The sequence below is a fragment of the Pleurodeles waltl genome, chromosome 12, assembly GCF_031143425.1.
Source record: "Pleurodeles waltl isolate 20211129_DDA chromosome 12, aPleWal1.hap1.20221129, whole genome shotgun sequence".
Classification (NCBI taxonomy): Eukaryota; Metazoa; Chordata; class Amphibia; order Caudata; family Salamandridae; genus Pleurodeles; species Pleurodeles waltl.
The window spans coordinates 675735143-675758947 of record NC_090451.1 but is presented as its reverse complement, the minus strand read 5'-3'; the positions used below and the strand labels follow the sequence as shown (position 1 = coordinate 675758947).

The 23805-nt window shown below is 45.4% G+C and overlaps 1 protein-coding gene across 1 annotated transcript in view; it reads right to left on the bottom strand.

The window, feature by feature from the left end:
- Window positions 1–12336: 12336 nt before the first annotated feature.
- The window catches only part of LOC138267208 (extracellular calcium-sensing receptor-like), a 33198-nt gene continuing 21729 nt past the window's right edge, over window positions 12337–23805 (bottom strand). The window contains exons 5-6 of the mRNA XM_069216062.1: window positions 13942–14065; window positions 12337–13250 (exon numbers count right to left, since the gene is read on the bottom strand). Coding sequence (XP_069072163.1) covers window positions 12337–13250; window positions 13942–14065 — 1038 coding nt within the window. The remainder of the gene's footprint in view (window positions 13251–13941; window positions 14066–23805) is intronic.

The window sequence follows — 23805 nt, the reverse complement described above, 5'->3', positions numbered from 1 at the left end:
AGGAAAAATCCCAAATTACTATGGGGTGCTACAGAACTACAATTAGACTAATTACAGTTGCTCTCTGTTACTTCGGATATTATGTCTGTGCCGCATAAAAAGAGTAATTCATTCACAATTTCTCAATTTAATCACCTAGCGAAAAACTGAAATAGAGTTTGAGCATCACGTTTTCACAACTGACAATCAAGACCAAAGGCCACATGGCCCTAGAGCCAGATAGACTTAAGCAGCACACCTGATGAAGTAGCAGGAGGAAATAAACTCATTAATATGTATTTTGTTTATCCAGCTCATTAGTAAAATGTTTCACACTGACATCTTCTCTATAATGCCAGATGCTTACCAGGTGATGGTACCTTAGTCATTCCTAAATCACCGAAAATGTCCTAAAAGCTGAATTATGCAATATAGACCTGGTAGTTAAGAAATGAAATCACCTTATATTCTGAAAATAAATCAACAACAATGTCTGTAAAACAACATCCAAAAATACAACTAACAACTAAGAGGACTGGTGCAATGTTTGCCTTTCTGTTGGCTTAAGGTGTCATTGTGGCCACTAGCAAGCGAGTAGACGAGTCCGCCTTAATATATCTTCAGTGCCCATAGTGAGGGAGCGAGGGCAAGGGAACAGCTGGCTTCATTTAGTGAATCACTTATCTAAGTGCTAATTGCATGTAGAAAGTATTGAAGATTTGAATTCATCAGGGAATAATACAGCCTGCATGGGACAAGTGTATTTTTTCTATCTACATTTGCAACCATGTGTCACGTCCTTGAGAATTTGCAATAGATCAGAACGCTTACTGCAACAGTGCAAAGCGACTTTTCAGAATGAAAACTGGCCTTTCAATGCACAAACCAGCAAAAATTATTGGCATTGTACTGGAAAATAATGCAAAAATAGTGGTCTGCTACAAACCCAAACCTAGCTTTTCATGGAGGTGTGAATCAGACGTAGCATTTTGCAAAAATCAATAATAGGTACTATGCAAGTGCTTGGCAATAATGCTGCTATGCAAGTGTAAACCCAAAGTGGATGCAATGAACATGTTATGTGCATGAACTCCAGGGTCGGCTCCTCCATTTGGGCGGAGGAGTGTCGCCTCCCTGCCAGCAGCGGCAGCTGCAAACCTTTTACCCGCTCAGAGCACATGTGTGTTAGGCCAGCCGTCTCCGGCCGGCCAAACACACATGCGCACAGGGCTCTCTCCACCCCATCAACTGCCCAGCAACACAGTTGCTGGGCTGGAGAGAGCAGGCGTAGGCTCCCAGTCTGCCTGGGAGCATCCTGGGCACTCCCAGCCAATCCTGGCGCTTCTCTGAGCAGCGTCAGGATTGGCCGCAGGGCAGACTGGGAACCTGTGCCTGCATTCAGCCAGCAGAGGAGGAGAGGAGCGGCGCAGAGGCAAGAAGGTGAGTGGTTTTTCTTTTCATAATTAATTTATGTTTTATTTCTCTATTTCCCACCCTCGTGTGGTGCCCCACCCCTTCTGCGCACCGCTAGCCGCCTCTGATGAACTCCTCAAAGAATTTAATGCATGTAGGCACTGTGGCTGCACTCCTTATGAGAGACGAGTCAAGGGCCCTTATTTTAATGGGGGCCCAAGTAAGGTTGTGGGGGTAGAGGAACTGTCTCTGCCAGTCCAGCCACCTCTGGCCCACCAAATGTAAAGTCCATCAGATGACAAAAAAAATCTGTGATGGCAGATTCTTCCTGCCAAGGCAGCTTGGCAGAGAAAAAGCACAGTTTTCTCTTTAAGAAGAACAAATAATCCGGATATGTAAAGTAAGGTGGATTTGTGGAGCGCTGCTTGTCTCCTGTGAGAGTATCCAGGTGGATACACTGAGAGTTCCTGGCAGGTTTTTGTAGTACTTGAGGACATTTTGAGCCCCGTTCCTGTCCATGATCAACAAGCTGTGCACAGCAGTCCACGGTAGCAAAGCTGGCAGACGTGGAGTCCTGGGTTGCCCTAAATAAGGCGGCTTCTCTACCAGCTTTTTCAAATAATACAAATAATTGTGTGACTAATCCTGGCTTCATTCGGAGTCACGAGGGACTGATTTCTACATAAGTTGAATTGTTCCAGTAAGGATGCTTTTGGTCATAGAATATTCAGAAGAGTTGAAATGAATGGGGTGCAATTGGGGGGTGGCAAGAGCAGGATAATAACTATCATTTCAACATGAATTCTCTGATTGCGATAACAACTATGATTCTTATGCGTAGACCCACCCATTAAGATTAAATCTGAATATGCTTTGGAAAACTAAACCACCAATCTCTGATTTGGACTCTAGACGGTATAATGTGGAACACAGAAGTACAACTTAGGCCTGAGATATTGAGGAGGTGGCTCTCCTTGACACTAATCGAGTGGCTCCTTTCTTTTAATTTTCACCCTATGTTTTGCAACATTTTTATAAGTGTTTTTATGTGTTCATAGGCCACTGCTTCCAATGTTTCCTAACAAGAGCCAGGATCAATTTCTGCAACAGGCGGTGCTGGAGGCTTTGAAATCCCCCGACCCAGAAATCCTGAGAAGAGGAGACCTTAAGGTGGTGATGCTTAATGACCTTGACAGGTCAGGAGAATGTTTTGGACAGTTAGGGGCCACTTTTGCAGTTGAAACAGACTGCAAAAAGAAAAGAGGGCAGAGTTAGATACGTAGGTTAGCCATTCCTAAACGCACAGGAGCCCCATGTATATGGTAACAGTTGGAGTCAGTTTAGTCCCAAGTATGACACCTAGATCTAGACAGGGCAAAGTCTAAACTGTTGCACCTACAACACAAATGTTACATGAGGGGATATAAATGTGACAGGCTGCTTGCCCATAAGCTATAAGCTAAGGCTGACAGGGTCAGTTCTCTTCTGAGCCGAGACAGCACTGATGTCCTGGGAGATGCCCAGGTAGCGTTCATCTTCTGGGACTTCTACATATCCCTACATGATGCATAAGACCTCCAAGACTTTGACTGCCACAGATACCTCCAGGGTGTACACACCACAAGAATGACTCTGATTTCCGAAAAGTAGACAAAATTCAAAATTTAGCAAAGGGTCATATGTATGGATCCCTCCCTCAAAGTTTTGACAATAAAAAGACCTGTTGAAAAAAAGAAATATTGAAAATGAGTAGGAAAAAATGGGCATTTGTGACGACATTTTAATCTGTAACTTTTTGTCATTATGGCAGATTGAGAAAAGCAATATACCATTACGGTTGCTAGACCCTTCTGGTTGCAGGGTTATATAGGGTTCGTAGGTTGTCCAAGAACCTAAGGTACCCAGAGAAAACAATTGAACTGCACTATACAATGGTTTTTCATTGAGTACCAAGTAAAGACCAATTCTTATAGCGAAATAGGCAGAAAGAAAAATGGGTATCAGAGAAACTTATGAATTTCTAAAATGGGCAGAAGATACAGAGTTTAGGAGCAATGGTTATTTCTACATTTCCGAATTGGCGGGTACACTTACTAGCGTATGATATGGAGGGTATTTTTCAACATGTCACCTTATGCACTGGCTTACATTTGAAAGGCAAAAAGCTGCAAACTCCAGCTAGTAATGACAAATGTTCTACTATTCTATACTCCCAAAAGTCTCCCAATAAAAATGGTATCTCATTTGAGTGGGTAGGCCTAGTACCCGTGATGGGAAATGGGCCAAAACACAATATGGACGCAAAGCATTTTTCTACCCAAAACTGACCCTCTTTTTCCAATGTGGGTTGCTCTAGATTTTGGGCCCTAGCTCAGCTGGAAAGTAAGGTACATAGCAAATATGTACATTTAAAAATATGACACCTATGGGTATCCAGGGTGGGCTAACTTTCGTGGCTCTCACCACATGTTTTATGCAGAATCCCTTGCAAACCTCAAACTTTGACTAAAAAAACAAGTTTTCCTCACATTTCTGTGATGGAAAGTTCTATAATCTGTGGGGAGCCACAAACCTCCTTCCACCCAGCATTCCCCCAAGCCTCTCGATAAAAATGGTACCTCACTTGTGTGTGTGTAGACCTAATGCCTGCGACAGGAAATGGCCCAAAACACAACATGGATGCATCTTGTTTTTAATGAAAACTGACCCTCTTCTCAGCTGGCACCTTGGAAATTTAGCCCAACCTGTACATTTTAAAAAAATTGGCATTTTTAATAGTGAAACAGCTAGGGGAATCCAGAGTGGGCTGACTTGTGTGGCTCTGACCACCTTTATTTACCCAGAATCCCTTGCAAACCTCAAACTTTGACTAAAATTTTCCTCACATTTCTGTGATGGAAAGTTCTGGAATCTTTGGCAAGTCACAAACTTCCTTTCACTTGGCATTCCCAAAAGTCTCCTGATAAAAATGGTACCTCACTTGTGAGTAGACCTAGTGCCCGCGGCAAGAAATGGCCCAAAAGGCAACAAGGAAGCAGCACGTTTTTCCACCAAAAGCTCACCCTCTTTTTCCGATGCGGGTAGCTCTAAATTTTTGAGCCTAGTTCAGCCGGCAACTAAGGAAACCTAGCCAACCTTTATATTTTTGAAAAACAGACATCTTGGGGAATCCAGGATGACATTACTTGCGTAGATCCCATTAGTTGTTTTTTTACCCAGGCACACAAGTGGGACCGCAGTTTGATTGCTATAGGTGGACATTGGTAGGTAGTAGGAATTTTGTGGATTCCCGCAGAGTCCGGAAGTTTCTGTCACACAAATGTAAGGAAACTGCGTGATTTCAGGTAAAGTTTGAGGTTTGCAGGGCATTGTGGGTAAAAAAAAATGGTGTAGAGTGCATGTGAAGCACACCACCCTGGACTCCCCCAGATGTCTAGTTTTCAGAAGTGTCTGGGTCTGGTAGGTGTTTCCAGGTGGAAGTCTTGCCAAGCCCAAGAATTGTGACCGTTCACCATTGTAAGTGGGACAATACTGTGAGTTAGCCAAGCTCTCCTGGCCAATATATGAAATCAACACCCAAAAGAGTCAAACGTCCTCTTGCTTGCTATTTGGAAGCAGAAAGACTGTTGCCCTTTTCAGTTGGGGGTGGGGTCATAACATACCCATGGTGGTGGGCAGCCCCCACTCCATCTATTTGCTTTTCTAATTCCCTGGCATCTAGTGGGCTGCCTGGAGGGGCAGAAAGACTGTGCCCATTTTTTGGGTGGGGCCTTACTACATCAGCTTAAAACAGACCTTACCAACTGGAAGGTCTAGCGCCTCTCCTGGCAAACAGGGGCCCTGAATATGACTATTCTCTGTAGATCCTTATTTCTTTTCTAAGCTCTCCCACTTACACCCCCCTCCGGGTACACTTAAGGTTAAGATGCTCCAATATGAACCTAATCACTTTCGGCATGATTTAGAGTTTGGCGGATGGGTTACTCCATCATAAATGTGACAGATATCCATTCTGCCGTATTACGATGTCCATAGGCCATAATGGAATCATAATACTGCAGATGGGATATCCATCATGTTTGTGATAGAGTAACCCCATCCGTCAAACTCTAACTTAGGCCCTTTGCTTGGGAAGGGAAGTACCCACGTATGCACCGCAACCTGATCCACTGCCAAGCAGCGGAGCGGGGCCTTTAGGTCCCAAACTTCACCCAATATTATTAGGCAGGACAGCTTCTTAGTGGAGTGGAACCACTGAGATTCAGAGGAGCACCAGTGCTTTATGAACCATACAATTGCCAGGGAACACCTGTGGAAAAGTCCTTGGATACACTGCAAACATAGGGGTTGGGGCTGGTACTCATCCCCTATTTCCAAAACCACCCTCATAGCTTCGGACCGTGTGGCCATTCGTAAGGGCCTGATATTTTTCCTGTTGCCAATGATGATCAAACTGGGCAACCCGGATTTCACGCCAGGACTTCATCCCACAGTCTTTACCTTAATGCAGCACACAGCCTGTATGTCAGTAGGGCAATTCTTCGATTCCAATGAGATCATTCCTTTCGGCAATTGATGAACAATTAAGGGCTCCCTGAAACAAACCACCTCCTTTAATTACAGATCAGGCATTGGGTCGTGCACCCCAAAATCAAACAGGGGGCGCAGAGACCGCTCACTTCCTTTGAAAGATGGCTCCTAATGAAGGACAGATTCTAGTTTAACATCACAGAATTATACTGGAGAAAAGAAAAACTCAACACAGGCACAATCGGAACAAGAAATAAGGAAACCTCTCACATATAAAGAATGGGTGGAGGTTTGTTACTGGGCAGGTCATAGAAGGCTCAACTCAGTGAGTGTAAAAATGGACAGTAAGATAGCAACATATTGGTAACTTCTCCAGCTAGGTTACATAGGGAACGTCTGACCAGCAGCAAGAGCTTTTGTTCGGGCTGCGGAGCAATGGACTCACTTCTGCACCTCCTGTGGATGTGCCTGAAGCTCGTCCATTAGTAAGAGGAAGTCCTTATGGATATAGATAGCCACGTAGAAACACAGCTCCCACACTTTCTGGCCTACCTTTTACGTGGCCTCCCCAAACCCCAGACATATCCTCTGAAATCTAGGAGATGCTAGAAAATTGACTTAGTACTGTGGCTATCCAGGTGATTCTCTGCCTTAGGGGCACAGACAGGGTCCATGCCCATATGGCTTGTTTGCAGAGAATGTGGCATATCTTGGGTATGGAGAAACGTTTCCTTACTGTGACCCAAAACCCTTGGGCATCTGGGATCTATGGACCCCTTCATTGCCCTAAGTTCCACATAATGTCATGAACTGACATGCCCAAATATGTACGAGTGATGCTGCTGGTATCAAACAGGGGTGCATCCACAACAGGCAGGATCCCCCAAGGTGTAGGAGGCAACACTCTTGCTTAATGCTTTGGGGCTCTCGGCTGGTGGACTAGAGGGGAAAGGATTGGTCAGAGCGTGCACATGAAGAGCGAGAACAACGGAGTACTAAGACAGGGGCAGAGGCGAAGGGGGCACATTGAGGACTTATATACTGTGTTTTTTCTTTGTTCCTCAGCAGAAGCATTGTTTTGCCTGGCCAGGCCTCCTAACAGGGTCTCGACCGCTGTATACAGAGCTGCATGTCGGTATCCTTCTTTTACCTTTGAAAACAATAAAACAAATTATAACTTTAACATCTATTTTCAAGACTTATTTAAATACCTTAAATCGTGGGCTCGTGGCTCACGGATTATCCAATGGGAGCAAGGAAGTTTCGGCCAATATTCCCCTACAAGAGACCATTCCATTGAACTTGGTGAAAAGCAGGAAGGTCAACATTAACAGTTCACAAACTTTGTTGATGTTTTGTCAACGTCTGGGGTGCTTTAAACCGAGGTGACCAACCCATTCTCTGTGATAATTTACACAGCTGGGATGTTCTACTGGATCTGTTCTTTATGATATAGAGAGTGAGCTATAATAATTGTATTCAGATTGATTTAAATTTTTCAGTATACTCTCAGAAAACAAATCCCTCAAAAAAAGTGATCTAAGGCGGGGGGTGATTTAGCCTCCCTCCTCTTTAGTTCATTTATTCCAGACACTTGCTCACTGCCCTACTAATACCATTTTCTTCAAAATAAGGAGTTTCCACGTCATCTGTCTAATGTATGTGGACGACTAAGCTGTAATGGATTATACACTAGTTACAGTCAAGACGTCAGACCTTGCATGTCTATTGTGTACAGCAGTGGTTCCCAACCTTTTGACTCCTCAGGACCCCCAATGAATCATTACTGGAAGCCGGGGACCCCCAGCAATTTGTACGTTTTAAATTTCAAACATTAAAATAATAATTTGCAAAAAATATAACGAGTAAACACCAAACAAATACTCAAATTACTAAAGGTATAATTCTTTTATATTGAAAAAAATATGCAAAAGTCGAAACATTTTATTGGGAAGGTCAGTGCTGCATCTTGGCAACTACCTTTTCATTGTTTGGTTTTATTTAGGAAAGGTGAATCCTCAGGTCAGATTCTACATTTCCGAAGCGATTTCTGTTTTGATATTTTTTAGGCATGTAAGATCTGAGAAAGCTTTTTCACATAAATGAGTGATGGAGAAAGGAAGTAAACCACAGGGCCTCCCTCATCTCTCCCTAGCCTCTCGGTCACATGTACTTCATTTGTTTTAAAGCACCTCTCATACCACTGCAGGGTGTCAGGGCAATTTCCAGGGGACTACAAGGTGTAGGGTTCACATGTCATCCACACTGATAGGCATTTTCTAAGAGTGCTTGGTCTGGAGAAGCACAAGCTTAGGATTGAGAACACTGCACAGTGATTAGTGAGGACATTAGTAATAAGAATGTATTTTAGCAAACCTTTTTTAGCAGCATAAGGAAAAAGAAAGACTAGGGAAAAACAACTTTCTAATTTGTGCCATGCGGTTTGCATGTAGCTCTTTAACGGCAGTTCATAGCTCACAGTGCTAGAATATTATGATGAACTGCACAGTAACAAAAGCAGCTCTGTGACAAAAGCAGTAACCCACTGTGCCATGCACATAAAATACTGTTCTTTGCATGATGCACGTTCTTTGCAGCAGGCATATTACCATCTACGCTACCTTTGAGTCAAAACTGCCACTGCCCAAAACTCTCATTCCTCTCCAGCAGGTACATTAATCAGTAGAGTTCTCTTGACACTTTTATTTTTGTTGTACACGAGCTTTGCAGTGTTTTTAAAACTGCTGAACAAAGGAAGTAATAAATATAAAAACAGGACGCACGTGTTTGTCAAACGCCCCACTGGAGAAGTGCCTTTGTCCCAGCCTAGGCCTGCGGACCCCTGGGAATGTGTCACGGACCCCTGGGGGTCCGCGGACCACAGGTTGGGAACCACTGGTGTACGGGATAAACTTACTGTTAATGCTGAATAAACTTAGACCTTTATATTCGGGACATGCTTGAAGATATTTTCTTCAAATTGAAACATCATTCTGTTAGAGAAGGTCACCAAATATAGGCCTTAAAACAACATTGTAATGAAGCCACATTCTCCTTACATGGTTCAAGACATAGGCCCTAATTATAACTGTGGCAGTAAGTACCGCCTACTGCCTGGGCGACGGCCGCCAAAAGTCCGTCACTGTGGCTAACATCCGTCCGCCATATTTTGACCACAGCTGGATTTCCACCACAAGAAGGGCAGAAGTCCAGCTGTGGCCATGCTGGTGGATGGCGTTAAGGTGGCGCTGCTACCACCATCAGCGCCACGCCAGTAGTCCGCCACCAGCCATATTATGAAAAATAATACGGCCTGGTGGTGTTCTGCTGGCGGGCGCTGCTGCCGGTAGCAGCGCCCCGTCCCGTCCGCTGGCGGAAGACCCCTGGATTCAAATAAGTCGGGTTTCAGACAGGGGAGGGGGTGGGGGGTGTTGTGTGTGGGGGTGTGTGCATGAATGTGTGAGTGTGTGTGTGCATGCAAATGAGTGTGTAGTGTTGCTTGCATGTGTGTGTGAGAATGCGTGCATGAAATCAAATGTGAATGCGTGTAGGTTTGGATATGTGTACAGATGTGTGGGAGAATGAATGGATGCATGTGTGTATGCCTGTGTGAGTGAGTGTGTGTATGCTTGGTGTGTGCCTGCGACTGTGCTTGTATGGGGGGGAGGATTGGAAGGAGGGGAGCATGGTGAAGTGGGGGTGGGGATTGTCTGGGGAGTGTTGGATGGGGCCTCCTACCAGTGACAGGGAAGGAATTCCCTGTCACTGGTAGGGCCTACCGCCAAGGTTTTTGTGGCATTACGAATGCCACGAAAACCATGGCGGTAGACAGGGTCATAATGTCGCCGGTGGAACAGTAGCGGCCGCCGGACTGGAGATCGTTATCTTCAGCCCGGCAGCTGCTACCGCCATGGCGGTCGGTGTGGTACAGTGGCTGGTTGGCTTCAGCCAACCCGCCAATGTCATAATGTGGCGGTATGTACCACTAGCCTGTTTGCAGTATTACCGCCACATTTCCACCGACCGCCGGGGTCATAATGACCCCCCTACAGTCCTGTGCCTAAGAGTTTTTCCGGCTTATTAGTAAATTTATTACCAAATTAAGAATAGGAATGGAGATCTTGAGATTGATGAGTCAATGCCCCAAAATCAATTGAAGACTGCACTTGAAGATAGTATCAGCAAATCTACGGTGCTTTGGGCTGGACTCTACTTCGAGAAGAGGCAACCAGTAGAGCCTTTATTTAAATGTCAATATAAATCTGGGGGTTTCCTTATTTAATTAGGATTCCTTATAAAACAATAGGACATACAATCCGTTGCACAGGTCGGGATCTTGGCTGGAGAATCCTAGGGTTTAGGAGCTGAGTCTCTGAGAATAATGGTTACTGTTTAGTGAATTAAAAAGAAATACTACGTAATGCACTTATTACTTGACTGGTCTCTATCTCTGAGTGAGAGGAAAAAGATTATCTACTTTATTTTTAGGAAGTACTGAATTTGAATCCGAAAACAGGCACAAGTCACTTTGGGCCTGATTAGGAAAACCTGTCCATCAAACTCCCAACAGGGTGGTCGCCGCCTTTGTGGCAACCACTGTGCCGGACCTATTGGCTAGAAAATCATCTAATCAAGGTACGCCCTGCACTTCATGGGGAACCATGGGCTGGTTATGGCATTTGTTCATTGAGACTAACACTAGGACCTATAGGAAAAATCTTCTTTTCACTGGAATTCAAACCTGAGGTGGTACTAAGCAAGTTTGCCAAGTTTTTTGCCTCAGTGTCTATTGGTATTATCAATTGTAAAGTTCAAAACATTGTAATTCATTTTGCAAACATAATATTTTAGTTATGTCTTTATTCGCTTGAGATGTGTTCTGTTTTTGTCTTGTATTCTGAGTTGTAAGAAAAATATAATCATGTATTGCTGTTGTAAAGTTTGGATGAGTCGTGAAACAAACTGTTAGTGTGACTGCAAAGACTTTTTGTGGTGGGATGTTGAGTTGTAATTGCATTGCACTGTGATTGATATATTGTTGAGATGTCTGCTGGTGAGGCTCTTTTGTTGTGGAGTCCTATTGATGTTTTGTGGACTTTTTTATTTAGCACTCTTTATTGTGATATTTTGCTCTGTGTTGTATCTTCTTTACATGCTCCAAGAAGTGTTACTATGTTTCTAGCCATAAGCATCATACTGTTGGGATACCTAAATCTAAGACTGACTGGCTACATTTAGTGCAAAAGGCTGCTTCTTGTGTGACCCTGAAACTAAAAAATGTCTTATGGTTTCTCTCTTACTCTGAAGATACTGCCGAATTGTATAAATTGGCTTCAAATTACTTTTCAAAACGGTTAAAGATTACCTTCAGGAAAAAATGATCCAATATGGCTCCACTCTGATGCTGTCATGTAATAGTTATGGTCATCTAGTTGTACCACACACACCTGGGAATGAAAAGTAAACAGAAGTTCTCTATTTTGGGCCCTCTACTTTGGAATCACTTGCCTTTGGCTAGGAGGAAGAAGCCTACATTACTCATCTTCCAGAAAAGCCTAAATACTTTCTCTTTTTCTTAAATAACAGTAGTCCTGCTCTGGCTTCCTCATCTTAGTATCAGACTAATTATATTTCCTTTTCCAGTTGCCGAGAGACAATTGATTTTGTAGTGTGCACCATGCAAATAAATAACATAAATAAATAACCATCTGTCTAGTTTTTCAGCTTTTTCTTAAACAGATCAGACCAAACCTATGGTATTAACCAGTCTATAAATTATCGCTTGACATGCTCACTTTATGTAACACATCCTGCTACCTCTACAATTCAATATACTTATTAGCCTTCAAAAACAATTTTAGAAAAGAAAGTTTACAAAAATAGCATTCTGTCCATCCTTAGTTTCATTTCTCTGATGACAAAGTTGAAAATTGACACTGACACAGCACACCAGCTCTAGAATTGAATATGCATATTACCCTTCAAACCTGATTTTAGATAAGAGTGTTTATGAAAACAGCATTCTGTCCATCATTAGTTTCTTTTTTCTGATAAGAAAGTTGAAAATCAGTGCCACACTACCCTAAGGGTTTAGTTTATCCTGCGATCTCAGGATATGCTACCATTGTAAGAAGTGTATATAACTTCAAATGTTTGTACATTGTTAAACAAGACAAATTGTACACTATTGTCTGAAGTTCAAGCTATTGATCACTGAGGCATTTATATCTTCACATTATCCACATTGCTTTTATATTGTATATTTATTTAAAGAGTGGAAATGTCTGATGATGTCAGTATATTTTTTCACCTGAAATCATCAAGACAGGCACAGGTGTGCATACAGCAGATGCTCAAGGTAGATTCATGCCCAATTTCAAAGTACAACTCTTCCGGAGTCCCAGAATCTTTAAACTAGTTGACATGTCCTTTTTGTCTTCCCATTAGATGGTCCTTTGAGTTCAGTTCTGGTTTCATCAGAATAAGATAACACTTTGGTAAAAATATACAGGATACCAAAGCCAAACTGGAAGCCAAGATGGCAAAAACCTCCATAGCTACCATGAACTTGCCCTTGGTGCTGAGATAAGCTGGGATGAATGAAAGCCAGACACTGAGGAAGGCGAGCATGCTGAAGGTTATAAACTTAGCCTCATTGAAGCTGTCAGGCAGTTTTCGAGCTAGGAAGGCCACAATGAAACTGGTGGCAGCCAGGAGTCCAAGATAAACCAGCATCAACCAAAATGCAAAGGGAGAACCCTCATTACATTCCACAATGATTTTTCCAGGTTGGGCAAAGATATTATATACTGAGAAAGGAGGAGATATAATCAACCATAACATACAAAGAAGGGACTGGTTAAGTGTACAGACACTAGTTAGGATGTATGAAAATTTGGGTCCCACCCACCTCCGTAAGTTACTGTTGGGTTTGGTCGCATTGAAGGCGATGACCACCATGATGGTTTTGGCCAAAATGCAAGAGACGCAAAGAGCAAATGTGATCCCGAAGGCTGCTTGTCGGAGGAGGCACTTCTCTGGAGTAGGATAACCAATGAAAATCAAAGAGCAGAGAAAGCATGAGGTGAGAGTCAGCAGCAGGAGGTAGCTGAGGGAGCGGTTGTTGGCTTTGACGATTGGAGTGTTTTTGTGCAGTATGAAGAGCCCCAGTATGGCAAGTGGGAGCAAAGACATTACAAGGCAGATTCCAGTCAGGGTAGCTCCAAGAGGTTCTTTGTAGGCGAGATATTCCTCAACCTTATTGATGCACTTTTCTTGACTCTCGTCAGGCCACTGATCCCATGGACATTTCAAGCAAGTCACTGAGTCTGGTGGAGAAGATATGAATGCATTTCCAGACATAATTAACAGTCTACTTTACCATGACATTACAAATGCTGTTGAAATACAGTATTGCACTATACACTGATAGCAACTCTTAGAAATCAGGGGCCAGATTTATCAATAGTTGATGCAGCACAATGCAGCAACGTAACTTGCTGCACTGCGACAAATGGAGAGGGCAGGAATGTGCCATATTTACGGGATGCTTCCCCGTTCTGTCACTATGCAGGTGCACTATGTGCTGCCTATCAACAAAGCAGGCACCTTTGAGGAATAACGCAAGGGTGCTTGCATTGCAGGCAAGATTGTTTTTGAGCAGGAAAGGACATCTTCCTGCACATAAACATTCACACAGAATGGGAAGGCAGGCACAATCCAAGGTTTACTTGTTTCTGGTAAACATAGGAAAACACCAAAAAGGATGGGTGGATGTTTGGGAACATGTAACTTCGTTCCAATGCAGACTAAGGCACGGCAGTGACTTGCGCCGCATTGCGCTACTCCAGGTTTACTGAGCCACGCAGGGCCACACAAGGTGCCTTTCCGTGGCTTGGTAAATCTGAGTTAAGGATTTTGTTGCCCTTATGTCACCTTGCATGACTCAAATGCAACACAATTCTTTGATAAATCTGGCCCCATATATCCATGACACATGCAGAGCTGATGATCACTTACCAGTCTGGTTAGAGATTTCTCCCAGAGGACATGGAATGCAGAGAAAACAGCAGATAGGTTCATCTTCTATAACAGCTTTCCTAAATCCAGGCATACAGCTTTGAGTACACACAGAGTCAGGGATCTAAAAATATTACAATGTTAAGTGGGTTATATCATATTTTTTTAATACATTGGCTCTGAATTCCTAAATATCTGTCAGAAAGATCTCAGCATTACATTCCAACTAGACCCTTGCAATCATGTGCCTTCATCCGGCGCTTATTTGTTCCAGATTCTTAGGATCAGAAGTTACAGAATGGGAGGGCATTACTTTTCCTTCCTGGCTGACAAAACCTGGAGTCACCTTACTTCGCCACATTAGTCCTTGTTCTGTTAGTGCTGAGAGATTCCTTGGAGGATCAGTCACGCTTTAGAAATTGCCTCATCAGAAAATGGGTCTGTGCAGAATGGCCCTCTGTTGACATCCTAGTATGATCTGCAGGTCACATGTCTGAATCCAACATGGGAAATTATTCCTTCAAACTCAATCTATTGGGCCCTATTACAATGGGTAAAATATGATATTTGAAGTTCACAGAAATGGTAAATCTCTGTCCTAATTTCCTAGTTAAAAAGATATTTTTATTATAATGCTGAATTAGCATTGGGATCATTTAAATCCCATTCAAAGTCACAGGCTGGATTTTATAAGTCTTTCTACTAAATGCCTTTCTTAGGGCCTTATTACGAGCTGTGGCAGTCCGACCACTGCATCCCTGGCGGTCCAAACGCCAGATTACGATCCTGTCGGTCAGACCGCCCGGAGACCACTGCCACCACCAGGATGAGAGATCCCACCAGGTCAATTAAGGGATCCTAAAATGCTTGCAGAGTTGTCTCAGAGTAGTAGCAAGATAGATGAAACAAAGATGCCTAAATCTTAAATGAGAGAAATCCGAAATACTGTTCTTCAGCAACACCCTACTGCAATGAGGGTATAGCTGGTGGGCAAAGGCACTGGGCAAGTCTATCACCCTTTCTTCTACAGTCAGGAATTTGAGAGTCAAATATGGTAGCAGCTCTGGTTTCGACCATGAAGCCAAGCTATCGCGGCCACCTGTTCTCTTTTTTAAGATCAGTAAAGAAAAGTCTAAATTTGGTCCCCGATTATACACGTAGAGCAATAGTGCACTCATTGATCACCTCCAGATTGGATTACCCAAATTTGCTATATTTAGGGTTGTCAGCAGTTTTGTAAAGTAGGCTGCAGAAGGTCCAGAATGAGGCTGCCAGGTTAATTCTTAACGTCCCACGACGACAATCAATCTTTTCCAATTTGAAACAACTGCATTGACTCTCAGCAGAAAAACAAATTCAGTTCAAGGCCCAGGTGATCACACATAAAGCAGTCCACAAATAGGACCCTGTTATCTTAGTGACTGGGTTCTGCCTACATGCCAAAAAGATCTCTTTGTTCAGCAAATCAGGACTTTCTGACAATCCCTAGGATCCAAACTTCTAGAAAGTGTGGCTGCTCTTTTTCACTCCTGGCAGTTAAATTCGGAAATTAGCTACCCAATCAGTTCAGGAAGACCACTTCTGAGACTAATTTTAAAACATAGCTGAAAATGTTTCTTTTCCGATAGGTGTGAGCTGTGAAAGGTTTCTTAAAGCATTGCTTGGACACTTCTATGGAGGTAGGACACTTCTATTGAGGCAGGTGTGCTCTGTATAGGTTGCATTAATTCATGTATTCATTTATTGCCTGTATACAGGTGAATCCCAACCCCCACCTCCTCCTTAAAGTTACTTAGTTCCATATACAAGTTGAACAGGATGGGTTGGAGAATAGAGTCCTAAGGTACTTCATATATCACTTGTAAATATAAGGTAGACATTATTTTTTTTTAATTTAAAATTGCAAACTGTGTCGACCAAGGAAACAATGTAGACAAATAGTTTCCACCTACTCTGATTTTTTCTTTGGGACTATATGAGAGGTGTGAATGCGGCAGTCTTACTTTGACGTTTCGCGTTGCTAGACGAAATCCAATCACAGACCTGAACTCTGCAGCCCATGCAGGATTCACTGATAGTGATGAGCTATTTGTGGTCATTAACGTGGAATGCCACTGATAAATCCAGGACGATAAGAAGGCAGTCATGGCCATTTTCCGTCATGCAGTGATTGTCATTCAGGATTTTAAGTCTAACAGTTTCTGTCCAGTGTGGAAGCTGGATTGGAATGGTGCTAGAAGCTTGTGTTGATCAATGGGTGTGGCAACTTTGTTAGCAACACATTTCTCAATAACTTTGCACATCCATTGTAGACTAGCTGCGTAACAGTAGATACAAGGTAGGTTGGATCATCCTGTGCTTTTTGTCTAGAAGTGTAGTGATTTTTCAAGTCTGGAACGATGTTAGGAACGATGCTCTTGTCAAAGGAAACATTTATTAGGCAACACCATAGATTGATGGATAGATGAAATTTGTTAATGATGGTAGCAGTTGAAATGATATCAGCATGAAAGGGAATAGGCTGAATTTATTTGGTGATCATATTCAGCTGATCGCATATATCCGATTAAAGTTGGAACATATATTATATGCTAATTGTAGGAAGTTAGCTCTGTATGCACTATTTCAAAGTAAGGAATACTATGCACAGAGTCCAAGGGTTCCCCCTAGAGGTAAGATAGTGGCAAAAAGAGATAATACTAATGCTCTATTTTGTGGTAGTGTGGTCGAGCAGTAGGCTCATCAAAGGAGTAGTGTTAAGCATTTGTTGTACATACACACAGGCAATAAATGAGGAACACACACTCAGAGACAATTCCAGGCCAATAGGTTTTTGTATAGGAAAATATATTTTCTTAGTTTATTTTAAGTACCACAGGTTCAAATTCTACATGTAATACTTTGCATGAAAGGTATTGCAGGTAAGTACTTTAGGAACTTTGAATAATCACAATAGCATATATACTTTTCAAATAAAACACATATAGCTATTTTAAAACTAGACACAGTGCAATTTTCACAGTTCCTAGGGGAGGTAAGTTATTGTTAGTTCTTGCAGGTAAGTAAACCACCTACGGGGTTCAAATTGGGGTCCAAGGTAGCCCACCGTTGGGGGTTCAGAGCAACCCCAAAGTTACCACACCAGCAGCGCAGGGCCGGTCAGGTGCAGAGTTCAAAGTGGTGCCCAAAACACATAGGCTTCAATGGAGAAGGGGGTGCCCCGGTTCCAGTCTGCCAGCAGGTAAGTACCTGCGTCTTCGGAGTGCAGACCAGGGGGGTTTTGTAGGGCACCGGGGGGGGGGACAAGTCCACACAGAAAGTACACCCTCAGCAGCGCGGGGGCAGCCGGGTGCAGTGTGCAAACAAGCGTCGGGTTTGTAATAGGAATCAATGGGAGACCAAGGGGTCTCTTCAGCGATGCAGGCAGGCAAGGGGGGGCTCCTCGGGGTAGCCACCACCTGGGCAAGGGAGAGGGCCTCCTGGGGGTCACTCCTGCACTGGAGTTCCGATCCTTCAGGTCCTGGGGGCTGCGGGTGCAGGGTCTTTTCCAGGCGTTGGGATCTTAGAGTCAGGCAGTCGCAGTCAGGGGGAGCCTCGGGATTCCCTCTGCAGGCGTCGCTGTGGGGGCTCAGGGGGGACAACTTTGGTTACTCACAGTCTCGGAGTCGCCGGGGAGTCCTCCCTGAAGCGTTGTTTCTCCACCAGTCGAGTCGGGGTCGTCGGGTGCAGGGTTGCAAGTCTCACGCTTCTGGCGGGAAATGCTGTTGTCTTTAAGTTGCTTCTTTGGAAACAAAGTTGCAGTCTTTGGTGAACAGGGCCGCTGTCCTCAGGAGTTCTTGGTCCTTCTAGAGCAGGGCAGTCCTCTGAGGATTCAGAGGTCGCTGGTCCCTGGGGAAAGCATCGCTGGAGCAGTGTCTTTAGAAGTGGGGAGACAGGCCGGTAGAGCTGGGGCCAAAGCAGTTGGTGTCTCCGTCTTCTCTGCAGGGTTTTTCAGCTTAGCAGTCCTCTTCTTCTTAGGCTGCAGGAATCTGATTTCCTAGGTTCTGGGGAGCCCCTAAATACTGAATTTAGGGGTGTGTTTAGGTCTGGGAGGGCAGTAGCCAATGGCTACTGTCCTTGAGGGTGGCTACACCCTCTTTGTGCCTCCTCCCTGAGGGGAGGGGGGCACATCCCTAATCCTATTGGGGTAATCCTCCATCTGCAAGATGGAGGATTTAAAAAAGTCAGAGTCACTTCAGCTCAGGACACCTTAGGGGCTGTCCTGACTGGCCAGTGACTCCTCCTTGTTTTTCTCATTATCTCTCCTGGACTTGCCACCAAAAGTGGGGGCTGTGTCCAGGGGGTGGGCATCTCCACTAGCTGGAGTGCCCTGGGGCATTGTAACATGAAGCCTGAGCCTTTGAAGCTCACTGCTAGGTGTTACAGTTCCTGCAGGGGGGAGGTGTGAAGCATCTCCACCCGGAGCAGGCTTTTGTTTCTGTCTTCAGAGAGCACAAAGGCCCTCACCACATGGGGTCAGAAACCCGTCTCTCAGCAGCAGGCTGGCACAGACCAATCAGTCCTGCACTGAACAATTGGGTAAAATACAGGGGGCATCTCTAAGATGCACTCTGTGTGCATTTTTTAAATAAATCCAACACTGGCATCAGTGTGGGTTTATTATTCTGAGAAGTTTGATACTAAACTTCCCAGTATTCATTGTAGCCATTATGGAGCTGGGGAGTTCGTTTTTGACAGACTCCCAGACCATATACTCTTATGGCTACCCTGCACTTACAATGTCTAAGGTTTTGCTTAGACACTGTAGGGGCATAGTGCTCATGCACCTATGCCCTCACCTGTGGTATAGTGCACCCTGCCTTAGGGCTGTAAGGCCTACTAGAGGGATGACTTACCTATGCCACAGGCAGTGTGAGGTTGGCATGGCACCCTGAGGGGAGTGCCATGTCGACTTAGTCATTTTATCCCCACTAGCACACACAACCTGGCAAGCAGTGTGTCTGTGCTGAGTGAGGGGTCCCCAGGGTGGCATAAGATATGCTGCAGCCCTTAGAGACCTTCCCTGGCATCAGGGCCCTTGGTACCAGTTACAAGGGACTTACCTGGATGCCAGGGTGTGCCAATTGTGGAAACAATAGTACATATTAGGTGAAAGAACACTGGTGCTGGGGCCTGGTTAGCAGGGTCCCAGCACACTTCCCAGTCAAGTCAGCATCAGTATCAGGCAAAAAGTGGGGGGTAACTGCAACAGGCAGCCATTTCTTTACACAAGCCCCCCCCAGCCCAAAGGCCAGGAGACTCAGCCAAAGCTGGGAGAGTCTTCCTAGTCTGTCAGGCGAGGAAGAGTAGAGGAAATAGGCTGGTTTGTTGCAGGGCCTACTCTGCCTTACATCCTCCTGTTCAGGTCATTCCCTCTGGGGAACTGACCCACTTCCACAGTGATAGGACCTAGTCTGAATTGCCTCTTGTCTGTGCTTTTATTGTCTTCACCCATTCTCTCTATTTTGGGGTTAGAGGTATCCACCTCTGCTAGTCTTATCTTAGCCAGGGTCACCCCTAGCTTTCCCAAAGAGGTTACCCAGAGCTGGAGTAACCCCACCATGACCAACAGGGTCAGGGGGCCTAACTTGCTATTTGGCATGGGGTCAGACCACCATGCCAAGGATAGTGCAGCCATAAAGGTTAACACCCAGCAGAGGCCACTGACAGCTGTCAGTGCCCAGAACCACACCTTTAGCTCTTCACCTACAAGAGAAGTGGCTAAGTTACAGGCTTCTTTAGGTTCAGGGTGCCTGTCTGCTGTATTAGAGTGGGGGGTTACCACATCTTGTAGTAAACACCCTTCTTCCACTCTTTCTTCTGTTAGCTGAGGAGCCACCCACTCAGCCTTAACAGTTGCCTGACTAGCCAGGACTTCTTGTGGGTCAGGTTGGACGCTACCAGTGCCAGTTTTGGAGTCCTCCCCTACTGGAGCAGAATCTCCTTGGCTTGCTGAAACCTTGGCTAAAGGTTGTCCACCCTTCCTACACTGTTTTCTTTTCTTTTTCTTCTGGGGCCTACTTGCAGTTACTGCAGGGGTAGCACCTTCAGAATCCTTGGGAGAGGACTGGCACTGGACCAGTTCCTCTCTTGGGCTCTGACTAACCTCTGGGTAGTCATTTCCAAGGAGACAATCAAGGGGGAGGTCTGTACTGACTACCACCCTTCTCCAGCTAAAAGTCCCACCCACTTCTATGGGCACAAAAGCCACAGGCCTATCAGTGACCCTGTCTGGGCTAACTCTTACTCTGGGCATCTCACCTGGGATGTACTGGTTTGAGAACACCAGCCTGTCATGCACAATAGTGTGACTGGCACAAGTGTCTCTCAGGGCAGTGGCTGGGATTCCATTCACCAGTAGGTGGTGGAAGTGTCTACTTCCCTCTGGAATCTCCAACTCACCTGTTGGGCCCTTTTTCCAGTTGAAGGCTATGAAGACCTCCTCATCTGAGGCGTCATTCCCAATGGCTACACTGGTCACCCCTGGGATTTTGCTAGGGGGTTTGTTTTTGGGACAAGAAGTGTCCTTGGTGTGGTGCCCTGTCTGTCTACAGTTATGGCACCATGCCTTAGTGGCATCCCAGTTCTTACCCTGGTACCCACCGTTGTTTTGGGTTGTGTCTCGGGGCCCACCCACCTGGTCTGGTTTTTTGGGGCCTACAGAGGACTCTTTATCTTTGTTTCTAGTGTCACCCACCTTCTCCTGGGGAGGCTTTGTAACCCCTTTCTTTTGGTCACCCCCAGTGGAAGTTTTGGTTACCCTAGTCTTGACCCAGTGGTCTGCCTTCTTTCCCAATTCTTGGGGAGAAATTGGACCTAGGTCTACCAGATACTGATGCAACTTTTCATTGAAGCAGTTACTTACAATGTGTTCTTTCATAAACAAACTATAAAGCCCAACATAGTCATGCACTTCCTTTCCAGTTACCCAACCATCCAGTGTTTTCACTGAGTAGTCAACAAAATGAACCCAGGTCTGGCTCGAGAATTTTTGAGCCCCCCTGAACCTAATTCTATACTCCTCAGTGGAGAATCCAAAGCCCTCAATCAGGGTACCCTTCATGAGGTCATAAGATTCTGCATCTTTTCCAGAGAGTGTGAGGAGTCTATCCCTATACTTTCCAGTGAACATTTCCCAAAGGAGAGCACCCCAGTGAGATCTGCTTACTTTTCTGGTTACACAAGCCCTCTCAAAAGCTGTGAACCATTTGGTGATGTCATCACCATCCTCATATTTAGTCACAATCCCTTTAGGGATTTTTAACATGTCAGGAGAATCTCTGACCCTAGTTATGTTGCTGCCACCATTGATGGGTCCTAGGCCCATCTCTTGTCTTTTCTTTTCTTTGGCTAGGATCTGTCTTTCCAAAGCCAATCTTTTGGCCATCCTGGCTAACTGGATGTCCTCTTCACTGGAGTTATCCTCAGTGATTTCAGAGGTGCTGGTCCCTCCTGTGAAGGAAACAGCATCTCTGACTAGTATATTTGGAGTCAGGGCTTGAGTAGCCCTGTTCTCCCTAAGTAGGACTGGAGGGGGGGAATTATCCTCCAAGTCACTATCTTCATCCTCTGTGTTGCCATCTTCAGAGGGGTTGGCTTTCTCAAACTCTGCCAAAAGCTCCTGGAGCTGTTGTTTGGAAGGTCTTGAGCCCATTTTGATTTTCTTTATTTTGCAGAGTGACCTTAGCTCCCTCATCTTAAGATGGAGGTAAGGTGTGAGGTCGAGTTCCTCCACATTCATCTCTGCACAAGACATTATGGGGGTCATTCTGACCCTGGCGGCCGGTGGCCGCCAGGGCCACCGACCACGGGAGCACCGCCAACAGGCTGGCGGTGCTCCCACGAGCATTCTGACCGCGGCGGTTCAGCCGCGGTCAGAAGCGGCAAGTCGGCGGGCTCCCGCCGACTTACCGCTGCTCGGGGGAATCCTTCATCTGACCCCCCCTACCGCCATCCTGTTCATGGCGGGAAAGCCGCCATGAACAGGATGGCGGTAGGGGGGGTCGCGGGGCCCCTGGGGGCCCCTGCCGTGCCCATGCCAATGGCATGGGCACGGCAGGGGCCCCCGTAAGAGGGCCCCGCAAAGTATTTCAGTGTCTGCCTTGCAGACACTGAAATACGCGACGGGTGCCACTGCACCCGTCGCACCTTCCCACTCCGCCGGCTCGATTACGAGCCGGCATCCTCGTGGGAAGGGAGTTTTTCCCTGGGCTGGCGGGCGGTCTTTTGGAGACCGCCCGCCAGCCCAGGGAAAAACTCATAATACCCTCCGCGGTCTTCTGACCGCGGAGCGGTATAATGGGGGCGGAATTCTGGCGGGCGGCCTCCGCCGCCCGCCAGAATCAGAATCACCCCCTATGTTTCTAAAAGTTGGAATACTTTTTAAGAATCTAAGACTAGTTCTAGGTTCTAATTCAAACGTTCACAAAACTTTTAAAATCTAAAAGAAATGCTAACAGGGACTAACACAAGGCCCTAGCAGGACTTTTAAGAATTTAGAAAAATAGTTCAAATTGCAAAAATCAATTTCTAATGACAATTTTTGGAATTTGTCGTGTGATCAGGTATTGGCTGAGTAGTCCAGCAAATGCAAAGTCTTGTATCCCACCGCTGCAACCAATGTAGGAAGTTGGCTCTGTATGTACTATTTCAAAGTAAGGAATAGTATGCACAGAGTCCAAGGGTTCCCCTTAGAGGTAAGATAGTGGCAAAAAGAGATAATACTAATGCTCTATTTTTGTGGTAGTGTGGTCGAGCAGTAGGCTTATCAAAGGAGTAGTGTTAAGCATTTGTTGTACATACACACAGGCAATACATGAGGAACACACACTCAGAGACAATTCCAGGCCAATAGGTTTTTGTATAGAAAAATATATTTTCTTAGTTTATTTTAAGAACCACAGGTTCAAATTCTACATGCAATACTTTGCATGAAAGGTATTGCAGGTAAGTACTTTAGGAACTTTGAATAATCACAATAGCATATATACTTTAAAAAAAAAACACATATAGCTATTTTAAAACTAGACAGTGCAATTTTCACAGTTCCTAGGGGAGGTAAGTTATTGTTAGTTCTTGCAGGTAAGTAAACCACCAACGGGGTTAAAATTGGGGTCCAAGGTAGCCCACCATTGGGGGTTCAGAGCAACCCCAAAGTTACCACACCAGGAGCTCAGGGCCGGTCAGGTGCAGAGTTCAAAGTGGCGCCCAAAACACATAGGCTTCAATGGAGAAGGGGGTGCCCCGGTTCCAGTCTGCCAGCAGGTAAGTACCCGCGTCTTCGGAGGGCAGACCAGGGGGGTTTTGAAGGGGACCGGGGGGTACACAAGTCCACACAGAAAGTACACCCTCAGCAGCGCGGGGGCGGCCGGGTGCAGTGTGCAAACAAGCGTCGGGTTTGTAATAGGAATCAATGGGAGACCAAGGGGTCTCTTCAGCGATGCAGGCAGGCAAGGGGGGGGCTCCTCGGGGTAGCCACCACCTGGGCAAGGGAGAGGGCCTCCTGGGGGTCACTCCTGCACTGGAGTTCCGATCCTTCAGGTCCTGGGGGCTGCGGGTGCAGGGTCTATTCCAGGCGTCTGGATCTTAGAGTCAGGCAGTTGCGGTCAGGGGGAGCCTCGGGATTCCCTCAGCAGGCGTCGCTGTGGGGGCTCAGGGGGGACAACTTTGGTTACTCACAGTCTCGGAGTCGCCGGGGAGTCCTCCCTGAAGCGTTGTTTCTCCACCAGTCGAGTCGGGGTCGTCGGGTGCAGGGTTGCAAGTCTCACGCTTCTGGCGGGAAATGCTGTTGTCTTTAAGTTGCTTCTTTGGAAACAAAGTTGCAGT